This window comes from Haliotis rubra, unplaced genomic scaffold (genome assembly GCF_003918875.1).
Source record: "Haliotis rubra isolate DU_JTF1 unplaced genomic scaffold, ASM391887v1 Scf94, whole genome shotgun sequence".
Classification (NCBI taxonomy): Eukaryota; Metazoa; Mollusca; class Gastropoda; order Lepetellida; family Haliotidae; genus Haliotis; species Haliotis rubra.
Window position 1 is genome coordinate 65,943 of NW_025767679.1, and position 19,591 is coordinate 85,533.

Sequence of the window (19,591 nt, forward strand, 5' to 3'; positions counted from 1 at the left end):
GTTCTCCAACTATGCAACCTCATTAAGATGAATACAGTGTATCCAGAATAAAGGTTATGAACTGTACATCTTTTTCCATCAAAATCATCGTTATCTCTCTCTTCTGTATATTAAACATTTGATATTAAAAAATGCAAAGCCCCTGAGAAGTACAGCCATGCAGTCAAGACCATCTATTAGATACTCCAGAATGCTTATGGTTAAGTTTTCAAATTTTGAATGGAGAACTTTGTCAAAATATTTTTAATCATATTCAGGAAATGAAGTGGAAATTAAACTCGTCCTTGAAAGCTCGAGAAAGTTCATGGCTAATGTCCGTGTAGGTCATGTCATTGGTCAGTCCGGCTCTGCCAGAGGTCAGCAGATTGAAAAGATTCATCATAAAAATGCTGGATTGTCATTTCCAATTGCCCAAACATAGTTACAGAGTTATGTCCCTTTGTATATATGGCCTCCTTGAGTTTGTCAACATTGGACTTTGTGCAATATGAAACTCACTTGCTGTTCAGTGTTGCAACATTTTCACAGCTTTATTGTTAAATGAAAATTCTCAAATTTTGACAAGGAGATTCATTTACAAGCCATCCACATACCATCAATTGTCAAAATGTTGCACAACCTGAAACTCTCATCATGCGAATTAGTTTTGCTTAAACATTGTGAATTTAGATAACTTGGAAGTTGAAGAGTTGCCATCAACAGAATCAAATGAGTTTCTTTAAATGTTCAACTTGTTTATTACTTTATGAACCCATGTTAGGCTAATAATATATACTTGAGATTAGACAAAACAAACAGTTTACTTTAGTTCAATGAATTAAATTCCTTTTGTTATGCTCATCATGTTAATGATTCTCAACACAGGTTTCAAATCACATTTAACATTATTTTTACGAACTGCGATCATTCTGACGTCATTCTCACATCATTATCATCAATCATCATGTGTCATGTTCACAATACTGTGTGAGTGTTTCTTTGTTGTCTGTCGGTATTGCTTTTTGTAGTTCCGCTTGTTTCTTGACAGACAATTTGAATATATTGTAAACACTGTGCGTTAGGTCAGACCAGTGTTTTCCTGCTTATCATTTCTTTTTTTCTAAGCTTATTTCTATAATGGAAAGTACATTCACGGGCATGTTGAGATGACATAATATCATGTTGACTGGTCATATGGTTGAAGAGCTGTTTCTTTTGACACTAAGTAATGGAAAAAGCTTCTTATCATGTTGACTGGTCATATGGTTCCCTGTATGTGAAATATGTTGTTATGTAATTTCTTCACCCAAATATAGTTTTGTGACAACATGGGGTATCTTTACAATGGCATATCAAATTGTAGTCAGGAGATTGAACTTTTGAATCAAGCTAACTCCATACTTAGGCCATTTAATCATGTTAGTGGTACAACACTTGTGATGGAATATTTGTTTTCTGTGATTTGCCGACATTTTGTGTGATATTTGGTCAGTGTTTGGTTTGTTTATTATGTCTGTTTCAGGCATGGGGTATACCTCATGTACCAATATCACCATCATCATCATCATCGTCATCATCATTATCATTATCATTTTTGTTAAATTGTCAGTTTTTTGTTATCTCTCTTTTCCTGCCTCCTGTGTACTTCCAGCTATCTGTTCACTTGTTTTCAAAGTGATCTTTTCCCTTCCTCTTACAATTTCTTCAATTCTGTAAACTAATTTTCAGCCAAGTGAAAACTCACTGATGTTGGTGTGTTGAAAGCTGTTTGCCTTCATTAGAATATTTCATTTTTGTTAATACATGTTATACTTATAGACCGTTAAGGGACCGTTCATAATTTATGGTTAGGGAGGGGTGATGATGATGTGTGTGTGTGTGTGGGGAGGGGAGGGTTTGACACTCACTGATTTCTCCCACTTGCCAAGAGGGCAAGTAGAGAAGTTAAACTACTTGCCCATCACAGATACTACTTGCCCCATATTACTTATGGTATAGAAAGAACTAGACGAACAAAACACAGCAAGTGAAGAGTTTTAATGAATGAATTGAGGTTAGAAGTTGAAAAAATATGTACTTGCCACTCGGGCAAGCCTTTTAGCAATTTTACCTGCCCTGATTAATTAGTACTTGCCACAGGCAAGCGGACAAGCATGAGTGTCGAACCCTGGGGGGGGGCACCCATTTGTTCATAAAAATATGTTTAAAATTATGCTTAGAAATTATGGGAAGGGGAAGGGGGTCATTGATTTTGTACATGACATGCAGGGGGGTCACTTATTTTGTACATACATTTTAGGGGGGGGTCATTCACATTGTACATGCTTCTCCACAAAAATCATCATCAACCCCACTAGCCATAAATCATGAACGGTCCCTAACCACAGAAAACTATTTGTGTTTGAAAGTACATGATAATATCCTCTTAACATGGTGGCCAATAGCTTGGCCCTTTACCTGATTGAATTTTAGCAAGTTCAGTTGGGAAGCTAACTTCTTCAGGCAAATTGCCTGTCTTCAGTTCAAAATATTTGAATGTTTGCACCAAATAGATGAATCGCAGTACCCAGCTTTACATATATGGACCAAACAGATAATTTTCCTTGCCTAGCTGTACATGCTTGGACTATACAGATGATGCTCAGCTGTACACCCATATATGTTCATTTAGGTGAAATTTGTAACATTAGTCAATCTCAATAATACACGGAATTTGATTTGTTGAGTCTTCTGCATGAATCGTCTGATATGTCTGTTGATTAGTGGTGGTCCGATTAATTGAAATAATCGAAGATTGGTCGTAGTGACTAAACGACCAAGCAATCGATCATAATTTCTCATAATCGAACACAAACAATTCTAGAACACTTGTTTTCATTAACAATATTTTTCGCATGGTTGGTTTTGTCTGTTATATTTCGTAAGCACTACAAGCTCGTTTCCAGTCACGATTGAATTTATCTTAAAGATTCCAAGAAATTTATGTTCCTAACATACTAGTCATCCTTTAAAGATGTGAAATTTTGCCAAAAGAACTACATGTTTTTTTCCTTATTTTTATGTGCATTAACAAATTTCATAAATGACGCTAACCAATTATTTTCGATGATTGATCGGTAGTAATGAACCAATCATCAATTAAGAGATTTTAACCAATTCCCAACACTACTGTTGATGAAACAAAGACATTTCCTCATAACCATGATTACCCAGTTCATGTCGTTAACCAGACATTATTCAATTAAACCACGTACATGTATCTGTGTGGATGACAGGTGGTGGATTTACTTGAAGGTGACATCGTAAGGGGAGACAATTCTACCTGCCTTGCTGGCCTCCAAGTGTCATGTGTTCACAGACTTAAGAGCAAACAGTAGTAATTAAAGTTTGAAAACCAATTTTCCCCAGTTGGAAACAAGAATTATATAGTTCTGACATGTGTAGAAGGGATTTTATTCATCTTCAGTGACAGGAAATTAAGAAGATTTAGTTATCATGGGTATTCCTGTATTTATTATGAAGCTGTAGTTGGTTTGATTGAATTTATGCTTGAACGGTATACATGGTTAAAGGTTCCATTAGAAACAGTTAAGTGTTCTAAATTTTCCAGATTATATTTTCCTTATTGAACCTCTGAAGCATCATCAAACATGATTAATTTTGTTGTCATTTAAGATATCCTAGATGACAAATATAGATGAACTAAAGATTAGTGTATACTTGATACAATGGAAGCCCTCTAAACCGGCATTTGTTGGGACCGGCAAAAAATGCCGGTATAGAGGGCGTGCCGGTTTAGAGAACTTTTCCCTTTTCAACCTTAGAATGATCTTCCATGTGCCATAAGATACGGCATATCAACGTGTTGATAGTGATGATATTCTAAATAACTTTCTCTTTCGAAATAGGGCCAGAAATGGGCATGTTTTACTGCTGGCAGTCAAAAACAATCATGCGTCAGTGTGTTCATTTTGTCAAATTTACTGTTTTCATTCACACGACAATTAATTTATAATACAAGTGACACATGTCACTCACCAATTTACCTCACCTACTTAGGCATCAACATCAATGAACTTAATGCCGATGTAATCCACTGTGTTGTCAACACACGTTCAGCCAATCAAAAGAAGAGCCGAGATACCGGATGCCGGTTTAGAAGGCATTAATTACTGTACAAACAGTCAAGTGGGCTGAAATACAGAATAGTCTGATGCCGGATTAGAGGGCGTGTAAATGATCATAAATTAACTAACTTCTGCCGGGACCAAATTCTAATGCCGATATTGAGAGCATGCCTGATTGGAGGGCTTCCACTGTATATACATACAACTGGAGATCAAAAACTAAGCAGAGTCTTTAAACATTGATCATACATCATAACATTCTTGTAACCAAACAATTCCTGGTACTGAATATTCTTTGTCTTTGTTTACATGGTAACAGAAGAGTGAGTGAGTGAGTTATTATTTAACGTCACATCGGCAATATGGTAACAAAAGAGGAGAGAAGGAGTATTATGAATCTGCATTTATAAAGAAAAGTGATAAACACAGATACAATTGAAGCCATACCCTTGGCAATGACTTCCAGGAAAGAGTATTATTATAAATCAATGCATTCAATGTGGTGAATATTGGCTGTTAATCTTTTACGAAGTTGGAAAAAAGCAGTATAGATCTGTTTGTTGTTTAACACCCCAGTCAGTAATATCACAGCATAATGAATGATCAAGCCCTGACACGAAATTCCAGTGATTGATATCATGAGTTTGGTTTCACGCCGCTTTTAGCAATATTCCAGCAACATCATGGCGGGGGACACCAGAAATGGGCTTCAGACATTGTACCCATGTGGGGAATCGAACCCGGGTCTTCGGTGTGACATGCAAACGCTTTAACCACTAGGCTACCCCACCGCCCCAATTGATATAATGAGCATCAATCCATGTAATAGGGCTACGATAACACTCAACCAAGTTGATGTGAGCCCCAGGACCTTATCTTCGTAGTCACCTCATATAACAAGCATTGGTTGTTAGGGACCTATATTCTAACCCAGAATCCCAGGGCTTTGAAGGAAACTGAATCTATGATAATTAATGTATTTTGATGCTGGCCATGCACATTAAGTGAAGATTGTGATCTAGACGGAAGCTTACAGGCTGATGCTGGTCCTGGTATCGATTCGCCTACTGTGGGAACCCTGTAATACTCAAGGTCCCAAGTTAACCCTAGTGACCCACTTGATTTTTATCACCTGGACTGCAGGCTTGCAGACATGTTGCCTACTCACTTCAATTGCATCATAACATTCTCTGTAGTTCTATGCTAATTGCAAAACAACTCAGTGATCAAGGGAAGAGGGTTACTGACTTATCATTCTGAACTTTGCATTTCTCTTGGAAAAAAATATCTTTTAGATGTAACATGTATGCGTCCGAGACTGACACTGATGTACCTTGGCATGTCATGAAATTCACAGTTCATGTCATGTGGGTCCGTTCTCAATTTTATGAATACTGTCAGTGCCAAATATATTCCATTTGGTGAAACCCTGTATAAGTTTTAAAGTTATGTTAAGACCTGATTTTATGTCAACTATGTAATCTATATCCATAATGAATATGTTTTTTGTGTAAAACTTTCCACTGTCTCTTAACTATGTTCATTGTTTGACATTTGACCCAGGAGTGGTATTTAAGGTGTTTGTCAGACAAAGGACTCTGTGGCACCGAGGACTTTGTGCCTGAGATTAGAAGCCATGTGCGTTGATTCTCAGTATTTGCTTTGTACCAAACATGAGTTACATTGCTGTCTACACGCTCATTAGCAACCTTTGTCCTTGGACTTGTCTGTTTAATAGCGATTGTTGGGTTGAGTTTTATTAAGTCAGATATATACTTTTGCTTATTTGTTTGTGATGATGAAATTCAACTTTTTGACAGTGTTGTCAGGAATATATGACTGCTGACTGACTGAGTTTTGGTTTTACGCCGCTTTTAGCAATATTCCAGCAACATCACGGCGGGGGACACCAGAAATGGGCTTCACACATTGTACCCATGTGGGGATTCGAACCCGGGTCTTCGGCGTGACGAGCCAATGCATTAACCACTAGGCTACCCCACCGCCCCCCTGGAATATATGATGAACAGGGATGTTTTGGGGTGTGGTTTTGAAATGTTGGATAGGTGCAGGTACTGAGATGTTGATTTCAGTAATTGTTACTTATTTCTTCAAACTGCTTGAATAATCAGTCAACAGTGAAAGAGTCCGCTACACCATCATTCACCTTCGGACACAAGACCCAGAACAATTGACAGTCTATATAAACAGATGAATTGATTAGTTGATTCTCTCCTGCTAGTATGTTTATTTAAATATTTAGACATGAATCCCTTGTTTTATTTTATTTTTATTTTTTGGTATTTTGTGATGTTTAGGCATTGTTTACTGGAAAAATCATTTTTAGAAGATAATAAGATTAAGTACCAGGTAGTCAAGCAAGGGGATGTAGGAAGCCCAATTCTCTAAGGCGCTGTAATGTGCTGTGCAGGGGTGATCTTAGGTTTGAATCCGAGATTTGCCATGGTTTGTTAGCACCATACCCATGACTGACCAGTGGCGGTGGGTACCACCAAAGTGGAAAATGTTCACCAAAATAAATAATACTTTCTTCTGTCATGTTCAGAAATGCCCCAGAATACTGTTTATATGTTGAAAACTTACAGACACACAAACCTCGTGTTTCTGTACACGTGCAGAGTTATGCAGTATCTTATCTTGGTACTTTGATGACACGACATTACGAGGCTGCATGGTAACAAGAGGGGAGATCAGCGACGCTGACAGCAACGACCACAGTGGTGGGTGTTGAATTAGCAGTGAGGCTACATTCCTGCATTTCTTCTCATTCCTCTAGCTCAGTTTGTTTAATGTTATCAACGGGTGAATGACTTGTCGCCTGTCCTATGTGTGGAATGAAATTGATGCGAACGTGACAATCACGTGAGGTTGTGTATCATGTGAAACAGCTTTCCTAAACCAGTCAACAACCTTTGATGGAATTAACAATTATTTTGAGTGTCGAAGAGAAAACATTTTTAAAGTGGATTTTATTTCTAGCTCTGTTTTAAATTGGTGTTTTTGAAATGTTGATATTTGTTTTAAAAAATAAACATGGAATTTTTTATTTGGTGTAAATATTTTTTGTTTTATTTGATGTTTTGTGCTGCAGTGGTGATATGTCAATCTTATGATGACTTTGGCAGGCTCGTTTCACTTGTGTTATTTGCGCTACAGAAATTGAAGTGTGATAAGAGCTAACGTTAACAGAGCTAACAATAGTCAGCTGATAAATGCAGAACGACTAGCTTTCCTTAATGTCAAGTGATTATGAGGTGACGGTTTAGATAATTTTAGAATTTAGAAAACTTTGGTTGTTATTGACCTATAAACTTGCGATAGTATGTAAATGTACATCTATAGACTGGGTGAGTGAGTGAGTTAAATTTTACGCCGGACTCAGCAATATTCCAGCTATATAGTGGCTGACATCTATAGATGATAACCATTTTGGTTTGGTGTAATAGAGTTTTGTTGAGATCATTAGAAAGTATTCTACAACACATAATCATTATGATCTCTTACCTGTATATTTGGTGCAAATGTTTGTGATGACATATGTGACATATTAGGCATGGTTACAAGATTACAAAAGCAGGCTTAAACAATGTTATATAATTACAATAACATTGATAATTATAATAATAATGGACATTTGTAATGCGGCATAGTATCCACTAATACATACTCACAGCACCATGTTATTCGCTAATAATGTCAACATGGCACTCCAAGAATGATATTTTGTCAGATTATGAAAATATTCATGAAAATTTGCATAATTGTTATAATAAACAGAGTAACTATTTTAGTATTTTGATTTGGGTTTGCACTGTTTTGATACGAAATGACTATAATTATACATGTGCATGTATTTCCCAGTACCCTGTTTGGAAACAATGGCACTGATCCATTTACCTACGTACATTGCAAGCAGCTAATAGCTTATGTACATTGCAATCAATCATGCGACAGGTAGCAAGTGCCTTGTACCTTCATTTCCCCACCGCAGCCTTTATGAATATACCAACCAGGCAATTGACAGCAATATATTGTCCTTGATCATGGCCTGCTGCCTGTCTGGCAAAGATCGTAGCAGGAGACAGCAAGGTGTCAGTCATGCGTACATTTCGTCCTCAGCTGACATAACAGAGATGACGGATTATTTCAGACTGTGATGTTTTAGCAGATTTCTTAACAGATTAACTGTAAGCCCATGGTTTGCTTACGAAATTTGTGGCTTTGGGTTCAAGTTTGAATAAGTTCTGCCCAACAGTTCCTGGAATGTTTGCTTGTCATGGACTCAGTTGATCTTTGCAAGCTTGCAATATGCTGAATGACAGCTCTACTATGGAGGAATTGTGTGCTGTTTGTGCGTGACAATGTATCAATGATTCTGTCGATATTGGATATATTTGGACTGCTGTAAGTGGTGCATGATTTTGACATCTGTAGCACATTCTACTCCAGTGGAAATAATGAGTTAATGAAGTCTAGTTCATGGTTCTTGAATAAGGCATAATTTCGGGCAATCATTCTCAGCCTCAATGAACTGGACATGGAATGGGGTGATATTAGCCTTTCTTGAAACTGGGTTCCAGAGATTATTTAGAAATTTGATTTCAATATTTGAGGAGGGCTCTGTCAAATATATAATCTGACAAGCTAGTGTCAGTCAGGACACAACAAGTTAACATGTGGCAACTCAGTGAATAATCAGCCCTTAAAAGTGCTACATCAAAATTTAGACTGATCAGCGACGGACAGTTGGTCTGTCCAAGGATGACCACTGACTCATGGAGATGGCTGATAACTTGGTAGATACCTTAACAGGTAAGGATCAGTACCCCCTACTACTCACATTTTATATCCTGGCTTACAAAGGTGACTCGCTTAGTGTGAACTTGTGGTCACTTGAAGTACCAGGTCAGCTGGCTTTTAATAGATTCTGGACAGTAGCCAGAGGGAATGTATATAATGTACACAAAGACCCCTCCATAAAGTTGTTTGTATGATTTATGTACATGGTGGATTAGATGTGGGTTGTTCTTGTGACATTGTTAATTTGTAAGTGGAAGTAATAGCATCAATTCTTTTGCAGAGATTGAATTTTAGTTCTTTTAAATGATATTAACTGTATATTTTTCTAATTTAATATGTTATGACTAAGCATTCTGAAAGTACTTTGTAATAGTCCATCAAATATGCATTCTGCAATAGAGTAATACCAAAGGAGGCACAATGCAATCTTATCTATGAACATGACGACTGTCCTGGGATTGATAGCCTTGGTGCTATTCCCTTCCTTTGGTTTGTTGTGCTGTTCTAATGCCACTATTTTGGGGGTGTCTAGTTGTGGCATTTCAGGTGGGTTTTGTTTTGTCAGTTTCTGTATTGTGCTGTGATCGGGGATTTATCAGCAAATGTCTGTTAAAATACTTATTTGCAATTAAAATCTAATGTTATGGCTTTGTGAAGTCACTTTAGGTCACTGATAACAATGACTCTGGAAGAGGGTTTGATGCTTATTTGAACATTATTGCAGTGTTAAAATACCTCAGAACTTTTGTCACAGCTTGCCTTTCAAGGGCACTTTCTAAAATCATTCTTTGTAAATTTTGTGTAATATGTTATCATGTGGGGATTCATGGTTAGGACTGGTGCTAATGTAAGAAGCTAATAAATATTTTGGATAGACAGATGTTTCTTGGTTGCTTACAAGATAGATTACTAGATTGCATGGACCTGATTTGATTATTTACTGGCTGCCATACAGCTGAGTATGATGTTAAACAATGTATTTTCATAATACTGAAACCAGTTTGAATATAATTTTTATGAATATTGCAAGTCAGTGGTCATCAACCCTGGGGTCCATACCTCAAAACAACTTTGTGCTAAGGCTGTCGTAAGATATGTTTACAGCAGAAGAGTTATTGACCCCTTGATGGCACAAGGCCTGGTATTGAGGTTTTAAGGTTTTGACACAAACAAACCCAACACAGCTACACAGTGAATGACCTGTGATAAAAGAGGATAACAAGCTCCTTGAGGTGTTAACAGGGTAACTAGAGCAAGGAGAGGGCTGGCAAGGGTTTTTATGTAGAGGTATCACAGTCTTACAGGTCAGTCATGTAGATAACCTTCATATTAACCTGAGTTTATGGGTCAGTAGATGGCCAGTTTGCAGATCAAAGCTTGAAGGGCCATACAAACGATCGAGCTGAAACTGTGCCTGCTATGAGGACAAATGTTGTTTTATCACAATAATTTGATGAATTGAATTGGTATTTATTAATTTCAATTAATTTAATTTTCAATATTGTGTAGAGATAATTAATCAGCCTCTCTCATCATGATCAGCTTTAGTTTTATGTGTGTGTGATTCTTCGCGGGCTATAGTTGTCAGGAATAATTCTGCTAGTTAAATGTCAGCTGTAAATGTCATTTTGTGTGTTTGATTTGTTCTCTTTCTTGCTTTGTCTCATGTTATGCTTCTTCTATTACCAATTAAAAAGTTGAAGACTTTGTTATTTCATCATGTGATGTGTATCAGAATCATGATATCTATACCATGTCATTATTTGCAAAGCACTTGTGATGCATTCCATAATTCAAATGGCTTGAGAGACAGTAACAAATTGCAGTGCACGGTCATAAGGAGCGATGTGCCAGATAAGTACATCATTCTGGCAGTTGTGCCCAAGAGCACCTTGTTATAAGCACAACTCAGGGTAGCCAAGGATGAGACCCTATTTCCGGTCTTTGATTCAAGGCAGATCCCAAGTCTCAAGCTCTTAACTGAAAGTACTAATACTAAGCCACAAAAAGCCATAACAAAAGTGAAAAACATGTTTACCTGCTTGGGTTTAATCCCTGGGGATTTAGGGCGAGGATAGGGTCCCCAGTGGTTCATGCTTGTAGTTGGCTTTGACTGACTGAAAGAGCGGGTTGTCTTGCTCTGTGACTTCACGTCTTTGTACCTTTGTGTGGCTTAGGAGATCTCGATGACTCAATAATTTACATGTAACCATGATGTAGGTTAAATATTGCTGACTTTGGTGTTTAACAATATTCACTCCGTCTGAGCTTGTTTATTTGAAAATAGCTTGATACACATTAGAAATTCAGCAAGGAGTAGCTAGCTAATCTGGAACTGAACTTTCAGCCACACTTGTAGCCCATTTGACCGACACTTAATCCCAGAAATACATTTTTTTTTAAAGTCCTATTTAAAGACATGCACCTGTAAATATTTAACATGAAGCCCAGAGCTAAATTTGAGAGATGGGGCCATCAAGACTTGCAAAATAATTCTAGACTTGAGCTGGATTCATTTTTCATTTATTTTCAATTGTCTAGGTTACCCACTTGTTGCTAAAGCCATTACTGTGTATTGTTAACAAATGTTACATTGTATGATATTTATCTTGATTAGGTTACCATGGTAACAGTGTATTAGGATAAGGTTCAGTTATTCTATACCTGTTTATGAAATTAAACCTAAAAATCAAAGGGTGGCAGTATTGACTGCAAATTCTGAACTTATTTTATAAAAACTTGTCAAGGTTGTTGAAGGACATTCAAACTGTTACCACCCATTTGCGTGAAATGTTTTATGCATATGTGGGACCAGCAAGTGTAAGGAGGGCATCAACTTGTCACTGTCAGCGTGGATTTTGTGGAACATTGCCATAAGCTATGGGACAATTGTAACACTGTCAGGTCATATGAAGCAGCGTACTGACAGGATTGGACAAGGTTCATTGCCCGAGTTTGATTAAAACATATACATCAAGTCCCGCCATTGTGTTCTCAAACATAGATGATATATTATATATTTCAACCTGAGATTTTAATGCCAAGCCATTCTTTCAGAAATATGATATAGTTATTATTTCTTTCTTTCATGAGTTGTATATATATTTCTTTCATGAGTTTCATAATTTTGTATGTATATTAGTTTTGCATAATCCTTTAAGTGACTCAATTCAGTTCTTTTATTTTGGTTTGTAGGCTATCGGCCCATGTACAATACATACAAAATGAGTATGTTTTTGTAGAATAGGAGAAACTTTACAATTTAATTCCATTTTATGGCTAATGATATACCATTATTTCTACAAGCAAGTGCTTCTTGAATGTAATTAGAGCAATTTACAAGGGTCTATCTACAATTACTAGTTAATAGGTTATTATAATTAGCGACTAAGTTTAACTGACCATTTACAGGAACATGTATAAGTGATTGAGTTTGGATTTATGCTGCTTTTAGCAATATTCCAGGCTACACCTCTGTCCCTTAATCCTTTAAGGGTGGCTGATTGGAATTTTATGCTCAATATTTTAATCTGTGTATTATTTCATGCATGTTATCATAACGAGAGATGTAAATATACAACCTGTCTCTCTGTGTCTGTTTTCATGCTATGACATTGACAAACGAATGTGTTACATATAGTGATATTCATACTAAGAGCTTTGAATAACTTTGAAATTTGATATGGTTTCAAAGGATAGTTATATAAATAAAATTTATGTCAATTTTTCTGTTGAAATATTTTATATTTATATATTGTGTGAAGGTTAAATGATCATTTTATATTTTTTGCTGCTGTTTGTGAGTTTTCAGGGAATGAATGAGCATATATATATATTAACATTCTGGAGAAAAGAAAGGGTTTCAAACAGAAACTTAAAATGAGTTGTGTTTTTGCAGTGCATACAAACATTTTTAATCATTTTTACATCAGTTTTCACAATGCCAACAGTCCTTTGATTTTTGGAGGTGGTAGCTAAATTACCGGTATCCCTCAAAATATAGGCAAGGGTCTCCTGGAGTTGTAAAAGTCACTGTCTCTACACCAATACCTGTTAGTCTCTAGACGACACATTTTCAAAACAATTAACAACAATTACTTTTGAATCATAAGTTTAGTCTTACTATTTAAGCTTTCACCCGGCCCTTACTTAATTGTTACAGCTCTAAATGAAGCAAGTCTAGATTTTCTGCTGGTTCAATCTGAAATCTCATGGGGGTGCTTTTCACAATTACATATTTTCAGAGACTAAGTCTATCATATCTGTGTACTACAATCAGTTGTCTGGGTTGCGTTCTTTCAGTACAGTCAGTCTGCATCAGTCGTCGGTGGGGGTAGCAGGATATTGATGGCACCTGTGGCAACACAGAAATGTGGGCCTAGTCTTACACTGTGTACACCCATGGTCTTCCAGGTGTCAGGTGTGGGTTGTCTGATGTGGGGTATTTTTGAGTGATAAACTTTGGCCATTGACATAATTGTTGAGATTCCAAACATATCTTATACTAAAACTTTCCACTAGCCTCTGCGTGCATGCGTGTGTGTGTCTGTGTGTGTGTGTCTGCGTCTATGTGTGTGAGAGAGAGAGTGTGTCTCAGTATCTGGGCATGTCAGACAGACAGAGGAGAATGCACATTAACTCTTGTGTCCAACAGCATTCCAAACCACATTCTGTGGATCTACTTCATGGAAGCTTTCTTTATTACTCATAAAAAAACATTATTGTCATAAAATATAATAAAAGGAGACAGTTTTCAGAAACAGTATTCTGAGACTTGTCAACTATTATAAACTTGGGTTTCATTGTGTTGATTGGGTATGTATTGGGCATGTTGATTTAGGGTGCGTATGTTGTTAGACTGAATACAAGGATGCTGGTTCTATCACACACTTTGCATGAGCAGCATATTCAGTGTCATTGGTTGAAGTAAACATAGAGAAAGTAGGTATTTGTGAGCAGTAAACTATCTGTCAACATTCGTATCAGCACACACTGATGAAATATAAACAATGGGGATTACTCAGTTCCTGGTGTAAATTATAGACAGTGGCGTGGGGATTTAGTCAGTTCCTGGTTGGAATGTCACAGCGACCAGATGCATTAAGTACACATTTACATCACTGATTAGCCTTGCTCCAAGGCTGTACTGAATGCTAAGCCAATGGATGTATAGTAATTCTATCCTTTAAAGAGGCAAGTATAGATTAGCGGACAGTTCAAGGACGCAAGTCTGTTAGAAGGAAAATGTGCTCCTTTTATTCATATTCTTTTTGAAATTTTCATTTAAGCTGTTATTTATTACCTTAGAGACTTATGCAAGTTCAAGCACTGGTATATTGAAGTCCGGACAGATGTTGTGAAACTTTGATAAAGCAATCAAGACTATTCAACAATAGTATCATGTTGACGTTTGTAAAGTCGATGTGATTTAGTGAGCATTGTAATAAAACAGACCAGCATGGCTGTTGAGATTATCTTTTAAGCCAATGTCTGTTTCTCCTGTTCTCCTCCCCTAACCTCCCCTCTCTGCACATCCCCTTCCCACGTCCAACATACGCCAACCATCCCTGGTACAGTGTGGTGTAGAGAGAAACTGGCACTGCGGAAGAAGCTATTTTGAGTCATCAGAGGCAGATATAGAACAGTTCTCAATATGGCGGAGGGCTAAGTCAAAGACGAGAATGTCGTAGATTTCGGCAGGTTTTTTTGTGTTACCAAAGAACATTTCGAAATGGCAACCTGTCAGATGGAGCAACTTGGTGAGAGTTTTGTGATTTTTGTGTCAGTGAAGGAAAATTCAAGTCTTAAATCCTGTTTTTGTTAACCTCATAGGATGATGCAAACTTGTGTCATGACCTTGGTGATGAAATTGGTTTGCGATCATTAACAAATTTCTTAACTTAGCATTTATTATTTAAATGTTGTTAAATTTTATATTGTTCAAGTTTGAAATTCTGCACAACTTTTCTGACACAATGTGTTGCACCAGGAAGTTAGTGCCTATCTGCCGATATTGACATGCAGGAAATATTTGTCTCATGCAAGAGCATGTTGTTCATCTATTGAATATTTCTCATATACATCACAATATGTTTTCATTTATGGTTGATATTGAATTTAAGAAAAAATATCCATATTTAATTTCCTGAAATTGGCAGTTTGGAAAGTACAATGAAATGGGCAGTTGATTAAGTTTCGTTATTGATAGTTATGGCAATTATATTCTGTGTGGTGACATCATGCAGCTTGAATATGTTGTTTGTATTGTCATGTAAAATATCTTAACCAGCAAACTGAATCAGGATAACAAACCAGTGTAATGACAAATACAACATGAGACTACATGTATATGTTTGGATAAATGAATATTTAATCTTAGAGTATTTCATCATGCTCGGGATGTAAAGTTATGGTCCCATTATTGTAAGCATGTGACACAAGACTGCCCTGAATATTATGTACAGTGTACAGTATCTTAAAGTCAATGTGACACTATATTCCTAGTACTATGGAATACAACCCAGGAAGATCCAGGTTAGAATTGGACTTCAGTAGTGAGTGAGTTAAAATTTAACGTCTCATCAGCATTGTCTCAGCGATATAGCAACGAGACCAGGTTTACACATATACACAAGGTCTTCGGCAACCCATGCTTGTCGTAAGAGGCAACTAACAGGATTGCTGACTTGGTTGACACAATTGTGTAAATTGATGCTCATGATGTTGCTCACTGGTTTGTCTGGTCCAGACTTGATTATTAACAGACCGCCACCATATAGCTGGAATATTGCTGAGTGCGTTGCTAAACAAGCAACAGGATCGTTGACTCGTTTGACACTTGTCTTTGTATCCAAATTGCGTAAATTGATGCTTATGATGTTGATCACTGGATTGTCTGGTCCTAACTTTATTATTTACAGACCGCCGCCATGTTGCTGAATGTGGCATTAAACAACAAACAAACAAAAGAATACAATGCTAGTCTATTAATCACACCTGCAATGCTAGACTATTAATCACAACTGCAATTATTGTTGAATCAAAAGTCACTATGACAACAGCAGTACCATAAAATACTGTACAAAATTGGAAGTTATCTACCACACTATCATGAGAGACTAGTCAAGGAATACCCATTTATTCCAAACTTTTGTGAATAATGGGGTCTTTAAAAGTCAAAATCGTGTGAGGGTATAATCAATGATAGCATGCAGTTGATATGGTTACCAAAACACATCACTGTCCAATCTGTCTCATATGTGTATAATTCATTAACTAGTTAGAACAACAGGTAAATATTCACAAGCCATCCATGGTAACTGCGATTGTTCAACATGTTTAATACAAGGCCCTTTATCAGGCTTTGTTGCTATGCACTGACATGCATCGCTAGGGTGTGGCAGTGTTGTTAAATGATAGGTAAATAGTCGGCTCAAGTGATAATGTACAGATATCGTCCCAATCACTACCTTCAGATTATGGGCCTAATGCACACAGCACGTAACAGCATTCCCATGAGTTGCCAATGGTGGTGTCAGTATGATTGTGATCTGGAGATGTACTTATCAGCTGACACACTGACAAGGCCATGTCAGGGAACATATCAGATATATACCGGTAGTCTACCAAATAAGTGCTACATTCACTCTACGAATTTTATGTCTGATCAATAGTCTGAGTTGAGGACAGAATTTTGTTTTGTGTAGTCTGATGATAAAAATGTATTCAGTTATACTGGGATTTTCTATCCAGAAATCTCTATGAGGATGTTAACATTTGCAAAACTAAGTTCTAAGGTGCAGACTGGCCTTGTTTGTTTGTTTAATGCTGCACTCAGCAGTATTTCAGCTATATGGCATCAGTCTATAAATAATTAAGTCTGGACCAGACAATCCAGTGATCAACGGCATGAGCATCGATCTGCACAATTGGAATAATGATGACGTGTTACAGAACAGAGATACTGATACTGATACTGATAAAGAAAAGAACATTCCCTTCACAGGTATCAACTATAAATAGTTTTGTCAGAAAAATATTGCCGAAAGAATTATAAAGATGTGTAGAGTATGTGTGCACAACTTGGGATGAGTCTGATAATCGCCTAAGGGTTGTGTGACATATTTGCAAGACTTCCGTTGAGAATGAGATATCAGTTGTGTGTGTCATGTAATTAGGGTGGGAGTGGTAGGTTCGTGGTTGTAAAATATGTAACAGGATTTGAGTGGGTAGATTAGCTGTTTTTATTAGTGTACCAGTATGGGACAGTCTGTTACGTGAGTTAATGAAAGTGTTAACTTCCAACTGTTTTGCAATAATTAGATAGAAATAAAATGAAAAAACTTCATGAGTTTATCAACATTAGTGTAGGGTAGTTTGTATGTAGGAAGTTTTGGTGTCCATCAACTTTAGAAGCAAATTTGGAAAAAGATCCGGGTTTAATACTGAAACTGAAACCAGGACATGTGTTTTGGATGGAATCCCGGTGACATTTGATTCACTTTAGTAGTTGTTGATAAGAGAAATGTTTGTATAACTTAAATCAAGGGATCTATCAGTATCATGTATGTCTGCAAGATTGTCAGTACAAGAAACATGCAAGGACGAACATCCACAAGGAAATCATCAGTTTAAAAACAGTTTAAATGAAATGATCATGAGAAAATAGACAAATCTCCAATGATTCACACAATAATCAAAAAGTGAATGGATTTTAAGACAGGAAGTCTTTCCTTAAGCTTTCCTTTACAAGGAAATGATTGTCAAAGGAATCATTGGTGGACTGGTAAGAGCTCTTTTAGAAAACAATTCTCTTTGCAGAGTAGCCTCCCTTGGTTGTAGCAGGGAAAGTGGTTGGAGTTTGAAATACCTGTTTCTTTTAGGACTGGTTGTGGTCTATGGCAGGACCATTACCTATACAGGGAAACCTCCTTGGCTGTGACAGCACGACTGGTCGGGGTTGAAAATACATGATTCATACACATTGGTAGCGTGGGTCTGTGGGTATTCTAGAAATGATAATGATTTATGAGCTGCATACAGAATTTCTTAATCCTCACCTGTTTGGCAAGCCATGGCTACTACTGTCAACCCCAGTGAGTAGCTAAGCATAGCGTTAAAGGAAGCCCATTTCTCGTGATATTACTGGAGCATTGCTTAAAGTGGCGTTGAACCATACTCACTCACTCACTCACTCACTCACTCACTCACTCACTCACTCACTCACTCACTCACTCACTCACTCACTCACTCACTCACTCACTCACTCACTCACTCACTCACTCACTCACTCACTCACTCACTCACTCACTCACTCACTCACTCACTCACTCACTCACTCACTCACCCAAAGCTCCATAGCTGTGTAATCTCACTCCCTATGGACTTCAGTGTTCAATGAGGATATCCATGATACTGATTCAACTCTTTTGGTAAAAAACATGGTAGAAGCTGAATACTATGTCAACAATAGACTGACCAAACCCATTACATGTAAGCAAGTCTATTTCAAATCAGGATGTACCTGAATCTGTAAAGGTGTTAAGGTCAATACCATGCCTCACGTGGGTCATAATGAAAAGAACTTACTATTTTTGGGGAATACACATTCATATGTAGGCGTGCATATTGTCTTACCTGAGAGAAGTTTTTGTACTACCTGTGGTGAAACTGATAAACGTGTGTCAGATCATGTAGTTTGGTGGGCAGATTGTGTATTTCATAGGAGCCGTATCAGTTAGGCCAGAGGATTGGAATTTTTATAACTGGCAAGTGAAAAGTTTGATTCATTGACCTTATATATTGTTCACTAATTAAAAAAATGTTTGATATTGTCTTAAAAATGGTTATCCTAAGACTTGTATTATAATATTAACGTCTTTGGTTTTTGAAGATCAAACATCATTGTGTTTTGGGTAGAACTTTGAAGTAGATGAAACATTTGTAGAGTTATACATGTTGACTTTGTGATATCACAACCAGATTCAGCATTGTTTATCGTGTATGTTTGTTTATCGTGAATATTCCATTTGAAACCTCCGTCTGACGCCGTCGGTTCCAAATGAATTCCCGTGCTTCAAATACTCAATAACACCCGGAAATTGGCCAACACATGATGTTTATCTCCTAATTGTATCACAACTGTGTAGATGGATGCTCATGATGTCAGTCACTTGATTGTGTTGTCAGAACTCGATTATTTACGGACCCCTGTCATATAGCTGGAAAACTTGGGATTTGGGATTACACTTTGATAAAAGTAATTAATCAATCAGCGTGTTATCGGTTATTGTAAACCAAAAGCCATTGTGTTCTTTAATCTGATTGGTTGAAAAACGTGATCAAATGGTATTAGATTCCCGGAAATTCGCTGCGTTTTAATACATACAAACATCGCTCACACCATTGTATTGTTACGTCGTCAGCTGTGATGACGTCAATAAAATCATATTGGGACGTAAAGTCCAAATGACGGCACAAATGAGCAGTTCCAGATGCTACCATGGGAGACAGCCGAAACATCCGGCTGATGACATTTCACTGCTGTACCCGTACTCGATGTCAATGAGAGCAGACACAAAAACGTGTGTGGACCTTTTGGTTTACTTTTGTGTTTACAATGTCGATAAACATCATGTGTTGGCCAATTTCCGGGTGTTATTGAG

General features: G+C 37.1%; 1 protein-coding gene and 1 long non-coding RNA gene across 6 annotated transcripts in view; one reads left to right on the forward strand and one right to left on the reverse strand.

Annotated features, from left to right (window-relative positions):
- Window positions 1-11,105, reverse strand: part of LOC124264714 — a 39,510-nt gene extending 28,405 nt beyond the window's left edge. Inside the window, exon 1 of the long non-coding RNA XR_006895222.1 lies at window positions 10,966-11,105. This is a non-coding gene — a long non-coding RNA (uncharacterized LOC124264714). The remainder of the gene's footprint in view (window positions 1-10,965) is intronic.
- LOC124264713 (trafficking kinesin-binding protein 1-like) overlaps window positions 1-19,591 on the forward strand; it is an 83,099-nt gene that overhangs the window by 18,105 nt on the left and 45,403 nt on the right. Inside the window, exon 1 of one of the 5 annotated variants that reach the window (XM_046699487.1) lies at window positions 8,894-8,939. The exons of 2 other annotated variants lie outside the window; for them this stretch is intronic. In XM_046699487.1, coding sequence (XP_046555443.1) covers window positions 8,903-8,939 — 37 coding nt within the window. In that variant the 5' untranslated portion in view covers window positions 8,894-8,902. Of the gene's footprint in view, window positions 1-8,893; window positions 8,940-14,565; window positions 14,687-19,591 lie in introns of those variants that run through there. 2 more of the 5 variants (XM_046699488.1, XM_046699486.1) reach the window with 2 other exon arrangements.